This window comes from Enoplosus armatus, chromosome 18, assembly GCF_043641665.1.
Source record: "Enoplosus armatus isolate fEnoArm2 chromosome 18, fEnoArm2.hap1, whole genome shotgun sequence".
Lineage (NCBI taxonomy): Eukaryota > Metazoa > Chordata > Actinopteri > Centrarchiformes > Enoplosidae > Enoplosus > Enoplosus armatus.
The window spans coordinates 4,692,664-4,707,187 of NC_092197.1; the positions used below are offsets into that span (position 1 = coordinate 4,692,664).

At 40.3% G+C, this 14,524-nt stretch overlaps 1 protein-coding gene across 5 annotated transcripts in view; it reads left to right on the forward strand.

The window, feature by feature from the left end:
- The first annotated feature begins 1,348 nt into the window (after nt 1–1,348).
- The window catches only part of col5a1 (procollagen, type V, alpha 1), a 71,883-nt gene continuing 58,707 nt past the window's right edge, over nt 1,349–14,524 (forward strand). For all 5 annotated transcript variants that reach the window (XM_070925266.1, XM_070925268.1, XM_070925265.1 and 2 more), the window contains exon 1: nt 1,349–1,488. In XM_070925266.1, coding sequence (XP_070781367.1) covers nt 1,389–1,488 — 100 coding nt within the window. In that variant the 5' untranslated portion in view covers nt 1,349–1,388. The remainder of the gene's footprint in view (nt 1,489–14,524) is intronic.

Below are 14,524 nucleotides of genomic sequence, written 5' to 3' on the forward strand. Positions count from 1 at the left end.
ATTGTTTTTATTTATTATATCTTGATTTTTCTCACTTATGTCTCTACTATTGCACTATCCTGTATGCTGCTGTAACAATGCACATTTCCCCGCTGAGGGATTAATAAAGGATTGTCTTATTTTATCTTATCTAAACAGCAGGATGTTAAAGCTGCTCCTCACGACGATAATGTTTGTGTTCATGTTATTTTATGTTGCAGACCGGACAATTATTATCCAGACTATATTGTCCTGTGTGTTTTAGAGATGGTCTAACTTCACAGTGACCACTGAGCATTCAAACTCAACGTGACACGGTGCTTTAAACCAACTTTTACTGGGCAGTAAATGGAAGTCTGCCCCCCACTGGAGCAGCCATATGACAGCTTATAAAACACAGCTGCCATTTTTGGGACAACAGCAGCAAGAACTTACATTTGAATCTCACTGTGGCTGTAAAAAAGTTTGCCAGTTCTGCCAGTTACCTGCTTTGCTATCTTTAAAATAATTACACTTAAATAATAAAGTTAAATTTACTTATTCAGCGAATGAAACAAGTTGCTGTGGGAGGAATAGTGAAATAGTGTACAATTCAACTATGTTGTCGAAACAACAACTTGGCTGGCTACATATAATGAATAGATAATTTAAGTAACTTTTCAGTATAGACCATTAAAACGATGTTCAATAGGATACAGGCTCAAACCTAATGTGTGGACAGTATGGACAGAAGTAGTGTCCACCTGTTGATATAACACAATTTCATCATGACTCCCTGACTATCAGATCCAGCCTGGAGAAAAGTCGTGCACATTAACTGCCATGCCTTTGTTCATTATTTGTCTCAGGGGCAGTTTGCTTTTCCCGCTCTGACCCTCTCCTCTGGAAATATCGGACTCCATGTAAAAGAATTCAGTGCGCAAGAATTGTAGGCGTGAAACTTTCCCTCAACTTTTCCTCCCACCCACGGCCAATAACAGGGCTGGCTCTAATGTTTGGACTCCTCTGATTTGTCTGAGACTCCTGTCCGCGGAGTGAGTGACAGCCTGGGGGGAAGACTTTTTTTTGTGTTGCCCCGTTGGACTTGAAGGGGGCTTTACGTGACGACTGAAAGAGGGGGCAACACTTCTGAACGGAGGCGCAGCGGTGCAGGACAGTTCAGAAGAGCAGAGAGGAGAGGAGCTGTGCGGGAGAGACGGGCGCCCTTCCGTCAAATAGCTGGAGGAACGCACACTAACAAACCCTTATGGCTGCTTGAGACATAACGATACACCCCCCCTCCCCCTTTTTTTCTCTTTCTCTGGGACTTTTGGCTTTTTAGTATTGTCCTGACCAGAAGTTGTTGCAAGTCTAATTAGTTGCTCCAAGTTGAAAAGTGAATCCACTTGCCGTGGACGTCTCTGGCGGTCATGGATACCCATATAAGATGGAAAGTTAAACGGAGGATAAGGGACGCCCAAATCACTTTAGCGGTGATTCTGCTTTTTGTCACAACGCAAACAAGTTCAGGTAAGATGCAGCTGTGAGATGTGTGGATACAGCTTGGAGCTGCGGTGCACTCAAAAGTTTTTCTTTTTGGGGTTATAGTGGATCACTGTGATGTCCGCCCCTCCTCCTAAACTCATCTTTGTGCCTTTATTGGTGCCTTAATGTATTCAGCTTGGTCTACCCGAAACTGTGGGACCTGTCAAAGTATCAAAAGACTGCACGTTTTTGAGAGAAAGCGTTTTATTTTCGAGAAAGGCTGCTATGGAAGTGGCCACTTATCCTGTCTGTGATCTGGATGTGGAGGAGCTGGTCTGCGGTGAAGTTTTGCAAAACTTTTGCCACTGCAAAAACCTCCAGTAGCTGATAGATATGGATGTAGGCCTGAATATATAGTCTTAATGGGATGTTGTGGCAAAGTTTATGTGCAAAGGATAATGAAAGGATATTCTGTACAGTATGTCCCTGAATTACAAATAAAACTATTTTTGAAGTCACTTCAAGATCATTTTGTTTTGCATTTTACAGACTTATTACTATGTTGTAGCAGTAACTTTGCTGTGGTGCAGTTCAAGAAAGTTTCCAGAGACATTTCTATAGCTTTTCTTTTTTCTTTTTTTTTTTAACTGATGAGAGGGATGAGCATAATTTTCATAAGAGGGAGGGGCTGTAGCTAGTCTGAAGTGGTAGGGTGGAGCCGCCTTAAGGACTCTGACATCAGGACTCACAGTTTCAGAAGCACAGGGCCCTTTTGCTCAGGATCAAAACTCCATATATTTCACTAATTGCATTCTACAAATTCTCCTCATGGTAGTAACAGTTATACAACTCAGACCCTGAAAGTCATTTAAGTGTCAGTTAAATCCAGTCCATATATAGGCTTGGAGGAAGAAGTGATATTTATCATTAGACACTCTTGCGGCACTGTTGTGTCCCATAGGTGTTCAGAGGTCATGCAGTGCTGTGGCAGTGGGGCTGGGGTCTGGCCTTCATGTATTATTAGCACCCTAAGACTGCCTGGCATGGCTGGTGGTCTGCTGTCTGCTGTGAGGCTCTGACACAGGACTTTGAGGTGAACAGGTGGCTTCTTCTGTCTGCTTCGTGGACAGAAAGTGTCCAAAATTGTGCTGATGGTATGAATGTAATGTTGTGCCTGACCGAACCAGATGCTCAATTTTAAGTTCAGCTAATTGTAGAAAACGTGAAATTATTATAATAAAAAACAGATGCCGTTGAAGTGGTTTTACAAGCTCATATGGGCCATACTGTTAAAGGAATTACTGCAGCCTGTTTATTTTCATAATGCCTATAAACTCTGGTTGTTAACTGAACACGACTTAAGTCACTGTATAACGGTTGGAGCCAGAACTGGGTCATTTTTGATGACAGAGGAGAAGTTGGGCTTGAGTTTTGCTTGGTTGTTAGAGATCATGGGACTGAATCCATTTTGATGCCACATGCTGGATTTAATCAGCTTGTAATACCGACAGAGAGCAATCAGAGTCTTGTAAGTGATCCTCAATTCCTGAAACGTGACACTTGACACATACTGAATGAGAAATACTTGATGACTTAGTGTTAGCAACATGCCAACTACATGCAAATTTTATGTAAACTAATTATCCTGTTCAAGTTTAAGATTTGTTACTTGTATTCATCTTTTTGCTCATTTAAGTTCAGTTAGTATAGTATCGGATTAAATACAATAATATTTATATATTTATAATATATTGCGTAAAAATATCTTCCTCATCATCGTAGACACACAGTTTGTCAGCAGTAAAAGATTCATCTTGACCCAAACCAGATGACCTCTTAGCCTCAGGGAGGACCAGGATCTACATTCATTAAAACTTGCAGAGGCCTGCCCGGACACACCATCGCTGGTTATCTGGAACTTCTCAAGTCTATACACAGTATGCTCGCATAAAAATGCAGGTATAACAGAAATATTTGTATGGTATAAACTATAAAATCCCCCCAAATATTCATAGTCTATTTTGTATTAATTTCATAGTCATGTATAATTGAATATTGACTATAATATCAATTATATTTTATTTTATTATTTGACTATATAGTAGGTAGAGTTCCTTAAATTGAGTGATTTTTACATCCCACTGAAATTAAAACAAAAGGGCAAGTGAACACATGAATGACTGTAAAACCAGTTTATAGAGTTGATGTTGCATCTTAATATTGTTATATTGATGTTTGACAACTAATGTAATAATTCAAAGATGCTTTGGTGGATTGTTGGGGTCCAATAACTAATTCCACAATGATCTGAATCTGATTCCAAATACTCACGTCTGCCAAGCTCAGTCTTACAAATCGCTTATGAAATCATTCATATAATCATCATTTTAATATAAATTAAAGTTGTCATTGAGCTGATCAGCATAATGTGTGCATACTGTAACACGAAACCTACCTTTAGTTTTTCAAATGTAAAGTTTTTAGTTTATAAAGCTGCATTCATTTTTTCTCCACCTGGAGGCAGCAGAGCAAGCTGGAAAGACAACGCTGACATATCACAACATGACGTTGTTGTAGCCAACGTGTTAGCAAACAGATGCCTATTTACGCATCCAGTAGACACAAAACAACAGTAGCATTCATTTGGTGTTGTGTTTCTGTCCACCTGGCGAACGTAAGTTTAACATTCACTTTACTTTTAGCTCTGTTTTAGTCTCCATTAACTCCGTAGGAAAACAGCGGGGTCTTTAGCTTGCTAAATGTTGCACTGTGCTAACTCGCTAACTAGTTGTGTGCCATTTGGTGCTGGGTAGGTAGCACACAGTTGGTGTGCCTGATCTTTTTCACTGAAAACAGCTGCATGCTGTTGCTTGAAACAAGGTTGATGCTGACAGTGAACAAAAACTAAATAAAGTTGCAGGCTATAAAACCAAAACGGTTAGCGGAAATATGCTAAATGCTCTGTAGAGCTGAAGCAAGCTGAGGTACACTGAACCCTATAAAGATACGTTTGCTTGTTAGCCTGATAAATGGTTAGCCTGTTAGCCTAAAATGTTGTGATGGAATAGCATTTATTAATATCATGAAATAGCATTTGAACTACTGACAAACCTAACAGTAAAGAGAGAAGATATTGAGATATGCCTCTAGGATTGCAGACTATTTTCAAAGTGTATTTGTAAAAAGTAGTAGTGTAAAGTAGTTTTTTGTGCACTACCAAATTGTTTGAAGTCGACAGCAACCTGAGGTCATACAGGATCAGCGCACTGAATGGAAGTCAAGCTTTGTTAGAGAGAGAGAGAGCGAAGTCATAGTCCACAGTTCTTAAGGGAGGTCATCTTGCCTTGACATTAATGAGGAAACCTTACTTTAAACCCATGTGAAAAGTGGTAATAACAGAAGGCCTATAAGACATAGAGGTTAAGAATGAGAAGAGGAGTCAGAGTTCAAAGGTGAAGGTCAGGACTTTGGGATTGCCACTGCTGTCAGGTTTACAGTTTCACTGCCTGAAGAAAGGAATTCTTGCTGTTGAAGCTCCACTGTTCCTTTTTCAGTAAATTCTCCTCTGACTCTTGGTGGTCAAAGAGAAACAGTGCGCAGAAATATATTTTAGGTCAGTGTGCAATGATTGTTATCAATAGAATCTCTCAGATCTTTGCTCAAAACTGATTTAGGTAATAAAGGTATTTTGTCTGTCTAGTTTCTAGCTAGTTGAGGTTTTCAGATGTCTGACTAAATAACATCCATTCAAACGTAACAGAGCGCCCTGGCCTCCTAGTGTCGGACCTCACTTGCTTTGTAGTTTTATGTTCAGCATACCTGCCGTAGACCAAATATAGCTTCTTCTCCAAATGATTTCCTTTGTGTTTCTGCTGAGTTGGTTTTTCTACTTAGTTTCCTCAATCAATGGACTCTTTTCACAAGTCTTAGAAAATCTGTTTTGACTCTTTTCACTGTGGTTTGTTATCCTTAATTAACCAAAAGCTTTTTTGAATGGTCTATGTCAGTAACAAACATTCACACAGAACCAGAACCTACTTGTGCAGAGTATTTCAGTCATCAGAAATACTGAAATAACATTCTTTGAATACCTTGTGCAAATGAAAACAAGGATGGATTTTGGCCAAAGCCACCTACGGTAATAGACGTCAGCATTGAAAGGACCAGCGGATATGTTAAGGAATCAGGAAGTATGGTCACGATTCAAGAATTATGCTATATATTAAGAGCTGCTATTTGTTTTATCCTTATGTACGTTTTAAAGGGATAAACAGAAGAAGGACTCGCTGTTTCACTGAGCGCCTTCACATCTGGAATCGATAAGTTCCATTGTGCTGTCTGCTAAGCCCTCCAAAAAGCCAGAAAAAATGTCTTCCAGATGTTTTCTTCCCATTCGTGGTGGAACAGGGGACTATGAAAAAAAAAATACTGTTGTAATTTTCAAGAGAAAATACACCATTCGGTGCTGGTTCTAGAGAAAATTCCTAATCGAATAACATCTGCAGCCTTATAGCTGAGTTTGTAAAAATAATAGCTGTGTGCCTTGAGTTTCAGCCAGGTTTGCAAGTACACATCCAGGGTCATTAAAAGGTTCTTTTTGTTTAAGCAAGCCAACTTTATGACAGGGTTAAAGGTCGAATACAGCTGGTCCGCAGCTGTTTTTCATTTACAGTCACTTTATATTTGGACAACTTCTATTCTAAAGGAATTTATATGGATAAGTAAATTTTGCCTTTTTGTCACTGTGTATAAAGTTCTTCATGAAGCCAATTAGAAAAGCACATAGAAGTGATTGACTTCCTGCAGAATTGAGCAAATTGCATAACTTCCGGTGTGCTTTATTTGTAAATTTTACAGGATCCTAACAGCTGGTTGCCCTGAAGGATGCTACAGAACTAGGTCCATTTTGTTAATGTCATACCCATACATATGACTGGATGAAAGGACAAAGATACAGTTGTATGCTTATTTTTTATTTAGGTTTCGTTGAGATCTGTCTAAATCAAACTAACACAGCTTGTTGAATGTGCCTTTGCATTGTCACCATGGCAGCCAAGTGGCTTTTAGAGTCAAGAGATACTGACATCTCTCGCTCCCATTAGTCATCATCTTTCAGTCAGACATCTAACTGTAATTTTTCAGTCGGGGTTTGAGTGAGTTGTTTCTTACTCACCTTTAAGTGGCAATCCTGAGGTCGTGTCCAAATCAATCAGATAAGTGGTGGGCGGCAGGGTGCAAAATTAATGGCTAGAGAATATTACCAGCCACTTGCATATTTTACCAGCATTTGGCTGGTGGCTGGTACTAATTTTGTGCCGATGAAAAAAAGTGGCTTCTTGTGTGTGCCTATTGCCATGGCGCAGAGGAAGGAATCTGAGTTAGTTGGACTGTGGAGAGAAGCAGTGACCCTGCAATTGCATGTGCCACTTCAGCCTGTAAATGCAGGCTTTGTGGAAAGGACTCTATAAATCAGCTCTAATGCCTGATAACATGGGAGATAAAACAAAATATGCAGGACACGTTTTTGACCCCGTGTCAGAGTTTAGAAGATCCTTTGTGCAGCACAAGTAGTGCATTATTTGCCATATTCTGGACAGTATGTTGTTTATTCCTTTCCAGACTAATCAAGGGTTGAATAATTGCTGCTCAATGGTGCTCTGCACTAATTACACAGCGTGCTTGATTTAAAGCCAGACACAGATGGTTTTCTCCAAAGGTGTTGTGACCAAAGCTAGTATCTGCTAAAAGCACATGGACAAAGATGGATCAGTTCAGGTCCAAATTACAACTGAAAGGGACGATGTGTTCTCTACTTCCTGACAGAAAAAAAAGGGAATAAAGAGGAGGCAAACATTGGATGTGCTACCTCATGATGCAACTCCCACTCCTGTATTTGATTTTTAACAGTATGCTTTGTTGCAGCATGTAGTGCATGGCAGAGTGAAAAGCTAAGTCTGGTCCAGGCTCACAAGCCGAGTATTCACTTCAGCTGGGAAACAGAGCTTTTCTGTGTAATGGGGTATTATAATCATTGAGCATGGAAAGCAATGTATGACTCATCCTTTCCAACCCCATTCCCCCTTCCCCAGCCCCGAGCCTAGCCACAGCCTGGGCAGCAGAAATACTGAGTGTAAGCACTTCTTTCCTACTAGGGGAAATACAATGGTTTCTGGTCACTCCAGAAACTTCGCTGTCGTCAGATGTACTCTATTTGTACTTTATTAGGTGACAAAATCAGTAAGAGCTGGAATGGAAAGGCAGCATTAAAGTGAGACACGTTTTTGCTTATTCAGCAGTATTTTGTAATTAAGCCTTGGGCTTAATTAGTTTGGTTTTGTTGCAACAAGGGACCAAGCTAGAGTTTGACCGCAAACACTATACTAGTATGTGCTGAAGGAGATGTGTTAGACAAATGAAGAAACCAAATTCAATACCATCTGAAATAAGTGTTTCTCCTGTCTCCTAGAAATTACATTTATATCGTACTAATTTGAAACAGGAAATTCAGTCAAAAATGCAATGGCGTCTGGATTACCTTCTCCTCCAACATGATGAGAAAACATTGTTAGTTAATGTATCTGCCAAGTCGCAGATACATCAACAACATATTTTTTTATGTCTCTACAATATCGTAGCATCGAAAGCGTGATAAAACGTAACCATGGTTATCTTTACACACTCACAGCATTTGGTAAAGTTTAGGGAAAGACTGTGGTGTTGGTTACATATGACTTGAAGCACGAGACACAACGTATTTACTGTATCAACATGTAACCAAAACTACAATCTTTCTCCAAGCTTAACCAAATTCCTATTGTTGCGCAAACCTAACCACTCTGTGTCGTGCATGAAAAAATTTAAAAAACGTTGCCAGGGAACTTAATCCAGACAGTAATTAAGATTCCTCATGAAATATAATTGGCAAAACAAAGTTAGTAGTATGTAGTTATAGTAGTAACTATAGCAATTACGGTAAGTTTGTAGTAATTTCTAGCAGACAGGGTTGGTTTGTCAACTCTCTATCTTCTCTTGAAAAAGGTTTTGTTTTATTCATTTTGCAAAAATATTTCACTTCACCCAGGACATGAAGTCAGAAGCCAACTTTGATGATTCATAGGTGAAGTAGCCAACTGTCAGTTTATTCTCTCACAGTGACTTCCGTTGAATTGATGGTCGACTTGGCTGTCACTGCAACGCAGGCAGATTATTTGGCACTACACATGGCAAGCTTTCCTTAACACAGGCTGCAATTACAGTGTGTGTGTGTGTGTGTGTTATTACTATCACAAGAACAATGATTGATAACCTAAAAATGTTTTTCCATTTTCGCATTTCGTCACTCTTTCCAAACCTCACTGAAGCTGTGCCATTACTTTTTTAAACTCCTCTCTCTGTGATTTCCTTTCCCTCCATATATTGTTGACATGATTGCTTGTGCATTGTGAAATGACTGCTTTAAATGTATTAATAACTTCAAGTTGCCAGTATATATACGTATATATCTAATGTTATATATCTTATTATTTTTCTAGAAGCATTACTGGATTTTAATTGGGAATTTCAGTGCTTTTAGTTGCACACAAATATCCTTAAATCAATTTTACTGTTGTATTTTCGTCTAATCTTATTGCTGTATATTGGTGTCCATGTACTGATTATGTGGACTGGGTAATAACATTTCTTTGCAAATGTTTATGGGTCATTGAGTTCACTGATGATGAAACTCCTCCTTTGTGAGAAAACAGTGCATATTTGGATTGATTCCCATCATTTGCAAAGAGGCACAGCACCTCAGTGAAGTGTTGGAAAATGTGCCACTTAGATTTGATAGGCCGTACTGTGTGTCAGTGCTGGATAGTCCTTAACAAAGGGAAAAGCTTCTCTATTGTGCAGGATTTCATATTTATTAGATTCAGTTTCATTGTTTGTGTCGGCGTGTTGGTGCTGGAATAACGGTTATCTGTGAGGCTGGGTGAGAGGAAATGGCTCTGTAACGTCAGTGCTTCAGGGCCCTCTTTTATCATAAATTTCTCAGCAGTCAGCCATTAAAACTATATCTGCTGTGGAAGAGACAGAATGAGGAAAAGGCTACAATTCAGGAAAAGATAAAAAAGGCAGCGGGCAATAAAGTTGCTAATAGAGGTTAGAAAATAAAACTGAATGACGCTAGTGCAAAAAGGGACAAAACTACAGAAAGTGGAATAAGAAGAAGAAAAGATTAAAAAAGACAAAGACAGCGGCCGTTGCACGTGCCTCAAAAGTACCATTCCTGTAGTGTCTTGCTGTAAAATGAGCATTCAGAGGTACACTGTGGAATCTTGACTCAATTTTTCCATCTTAGTCTGTGGTGGACGGCAGACGGTGATTTATCTTCACTGCTGTGAGCTGCAGCATGGAGACAGTGAAGTAAACCATCTGGTATTCCCCCTGTTAAAGCAATAAGAGTCCGGCTAAAACAGAGACTCTCAGAGAGGCTCTGGTCAGAAAAACTCTCTCTTCTCTGGATCGTCTTTCAGGTTTGTGTGCTTGTGTTTTTGTGTGAGGGTGAGTCAGTATGTCTGTCGGTGTAGGAGGTTCATAGTCTGTCCCTGCATGTGTTTCTCTCAGACTGATAGTCATTTCTTGTGTTCCAAACTCATCTTGCTTGGTGTTTCCTGTCATTTTGCGATTAGAAGCTGAGGTTAATCTCTGAGCATCTCATGACAAACTTCAGAATGAGTTGATCATGAGCAGGGGAATGAAGGCATTAGCTGTATAAACAAAAAGATCTCACTCTTCTCATTTCCTCCTCTGCCTCTTCCTCCCCGCTGCTGCTTTCACGTGCAGCTCTCAGCCCCGGTCACTGGGTCAGTGTCCTGAAAAGTCTGGATTAAAGCTGGCTGATAAAATGAAACTTAACTAACTGATGGCATGTGAGGTCATTTACAAACTTAATCTTGCTCATGCCGGTGTAAACACTGTCCTCAGTTGGCCGAGACTTGTCACCTAAAAAAAACACCCTTTCGTAGATTGCCTGCTTTTCACCTGGCTGGCATTCATACTTCATCTTTATTCAAAACAAAGCAGCTGACAACATGATGATAGCTATTGCTAATGCTAATACATTAGCATTAAAGTTTTGCTGAACTGCACCTACTGTGGCCGCAAGTGGTAGTAGACAAGCAAAAGTAGACATGAATTGTGAAGTCAATGACTCATTACTGTCAGTTACACAGTTACAAGGCCAAGGCTGTAGCGACAAACCCCATGTGTGCGTGAATTGAGAATGAATGTGATTTATTGCTTATAAATTCAACTTTTTAAGAGAAAGAATGTGTTCATTCTTCTTTTAAAAGTGACATAATCTGACTTTACACCATCTCCTCTCATTGAATCTTACACATAAATATTAGTATTTTTGAACTTTCTTTTACTTTGTCAGTTTATCACCATAAATGTATATTTTTCTCAGTTATTATTGCGATTGATTTTTGGTTATATCGCCCAGCCATTGGTAGGATTTTACTGTAGCTGTACCTGAAATAGAACATAAAAAAGCCTCTAGCATGTCACACTCATATCTGTACGCCACTGTAGCTGTGGTCTTCAGAATCATGTATGTGTGAGTACAGTATGTTGTACATGTTGGTGTCTCTTGACAGTAGTTTGGTAGGTTTAATTAAGCTGAGGTTCAGAGGTGTGTGTGTGATCGCTTGCCATCTTGCTAGGGTTTGTGCTGGCATTAGTTTACTCATGTGTTGCATGTCTGCAGCAATGTGTGTTCTCTCACAGGATGTCCATGCAGTGTATGTAATGCGTTCAATCTAGCAAGCGTAATGCCTGCAGTATGATTCCCAGGTCTGGTCACATGAAACCCAGAAGCAACAACTTGAGGTCAATAATGATAGAAGTGTGTCTTAGGTTTTTTTGTCATCATATTCTTGGACCTGCTATCTTGATGCTTTAGTATTTTGCAGGAGTTGTATTTCAATTCAGATTTCACACTGTGTTTTGTAGCAGAGGTGGCCTTCCTCACCTGAGACAAAGACCATTTTTGCTAACTTGATAAAACTACAAATACCATATATTTAATGAGTGTTAGTGTTGATCAGGGTGTGTGTCAGGGTCCAGGTGGCTTACCATCTCAGATTTATTTAGACTGTAAAGCCTTTGTAACTCTTGCTCAACAGCGTCTACTGTGGCCACAATTGGCCACTATGGGATAATGATAAATGCTTAAATGAAGCGTAACAGTAGAACATGTAGAGAAGAGTCAGTTACGCAGTAATACCTATCTAACATTTCCAAAAAAGAATAGCTAAGAAGTTCTTCTTTTAAAAGTTACTTAGTCTCGCTTTAAGTAATTAAAGTCAGGGCCTTAATTGTAACCTGCTGTATTCACAGTGAGGCTCCAGTTGGCTTCAGTTAAAGTTTTATAACAGAATCAGGTGAAATAAGAAAGACTCTTACACCCTCCCGGTCTGTGATGCGCTCTAGGAGGGGGAAGTCTCTCATTGGGCATTCTTGTTTTTGGCTGTGCTGGTTTCCAAGAGAGGCAGGGTCCTCTTTATGGCTGCTAATTACTCCTTGTCCTCAGCGCCAGGTCAAGCATGTGCCTGGAGAGTTAGGCCTCACTTCAGGAAGGGCTGGAGGAGGAGGATAGGGGGCAGGGAAAGAGGGAAGAATGTTAATCCCCCCCCCCATGAAAAAGTCCTAATTCACTGGTCCGGCACCCCTCCTCCTGTCAAATGAAATGGTGCCGTCTGGAGTCGCTAAGTGTTGTTACAGAATGTGTGTGTGCTTATGTATGTGTGCATTTGTGGAAATCAAGGGTAGATGGATAGGTTAGGGGAATGGGATCCACCACAGTCTTGGCACTGAGCCGAGAGCAGGATTATGAATCCTGCACTCAAGCTACTGTTCAGAGAAAGAGAGAAAAAAGGTAGAAAGAAAGTGTAGCGAGGTAGGGAGGGGAAGATATTTGCAAACCACATCATACCCACTTTTCTCTGTAATAGTCGGCTGTAATGTAACAAGTTTCACCACACATTTAAGAATAATTCACACTTAAACTGTACACTTTCATGAATTCATTATTCTCTACTATTCTGCAACCTCATCCAACCCATGTCTGACAAACAAACCCATAAAATGCTGAAAACAAAGTTAATCGCTCCTCTTTTAGCACTTCACATCAAAGATGCAGCGCTTTGCTCACTAATTTGTACATTACACTTACAAGTTTCCACTGTGCACATGGCCTGGGAAGACCTAACTGTGGGAGTAGAAGTGTTTCTCTTTCAGAAACCTTGAACATGAGGGCTTCATAGCAAGAAACAAGTTTGAGTTGTGTTGAGTTTGAGGAAGACAAGCTGGAATTTTCATCAAGTAGTAAAAGATGAATTAATCCTGTGTCAATCCTTTGAGTTGTTAACCACATTTAGATTTTAGTAACAGCCCAGCTTCCTTGTCAACCCCCCCTTTAACATGTTATGTCCTTGGTTGCACTGTCTTGTTATTGTGGTGTTGATGCATTTACTTGTGGACAGCCCCGTGGCTGATCAGAGCATTACAGACATCTTGAATCGTGCCCCAGTGTGTTGATGGAGGCAATGTACTGTATGGATAACATGAGAGGCAAAGGAGATGTTTTTATTTACACATGAAAAACCTTCCAGAGGCTTAAAGGATGCGCTGTATTTACAGTTTTGCGTTTTTGTGTCATGCTCTGTTGCACGAGTAGTTAAGTAGTTAAAGCAGCAGAAGGGGGGTGGCAGACTGGCAAAGAGCAAATGTACACAAGACCGTGTCATATAAACAGTTTCTGTGTATGTGCAGAGACCCTGCCTCTTGGATGTGAAGAGCTGTGGTCAGAGGGAAAAGTATTTTTAGCATCTAGTGCCAGAGGTGTTGGTCTCTCGAGGGATCTGCCATGCTAAGTGGGTAAACATCTCAGCTTAACAAGGTGGGACTGAGACCCATACCTGTGGCTTAGGATGTGGTCAGGACAGCTTCCGCTGGAGGGTCGACTGCCGGTGACAGAAATCCATGAATGAAGGTGTGTAAGAAAACGTCAGAGAAGGGAAATAGAGCTGATAATGTTTTCTCTTTGCATCAGGTGAGCCATCGCTTTATCGGAAAAGTCATTTTCTCAGATGGGTTTTCAATAGGCCTATTATTTTGTAGTTTGGTGTCTGGACAGAGACATATTATGTTGTCCTTTCACCTTCCTCCTCTTTTTCCTGTAAGCTGCTAATTGGCCCTCTCCACTTGGCTCACCTCCAGGTGACCCAGCAGAGGCCCTGTGGTCGCTTTTAGATCCATCAGGGGATCTAAAAACCTTGGATGAAAAAAACTAATGTAAGGAAAAAGGAAATTGGGAAATGGAAATGAGAGAGTGGAACAGTTTGATAATATATTGATGGAAGGAAAGAGCGGTTAACAGGTATGGAATGAGGGGCATCCCGATGACAATTGTTTCCTTCTCAAAAAGCCGCTGATCTTCATGGAATTACTTTGTGTCAGTGTGGATTAGCAAAAGCAACACCCCTCAGCAGGGGTCGTGACACAGTTAGGATTGACTGGATGCTCTGTACAGACTTCCCTCTTTTTCATCGTTCCCTGTGGTGCTGAGCTGGCTGTTACCCTGATGTTGTTATATTGTTATGACAGCCATATTGTTATGATGCACTGGGAGTGTAGGCTGCCGTTGCCTAAAGGAACTTCTTTGAATCATTTATCACTGTGTGTTGTAGTCATCTGTAAACTAATAAAATGGCTGTAGCTTGTTGGAAACATCTGATCAATGGAGGCAGTTTGCCAACAGCTGCTGGTGTTTATCTGTTTGTGTTTAGGTGTGAAGACAAACTTTACAAATGAATTTATAAGTAAGAACAGCATTATGAGCACCTTTGAGTGACACTGAAATGATAGCTAATGCATTGGCATATCGACATGGTGATCTTGAAGTACCTGAACAACTATATGAGTATTATGGGGAGGGAAATCATTTTTTAACTTGATTATATGAAGTAAGACTCAAAATGAGTGTTTGTACCTGTCACCACCAGAGTCTCTAGCAGCAGGGGGCATATGCAAGGTT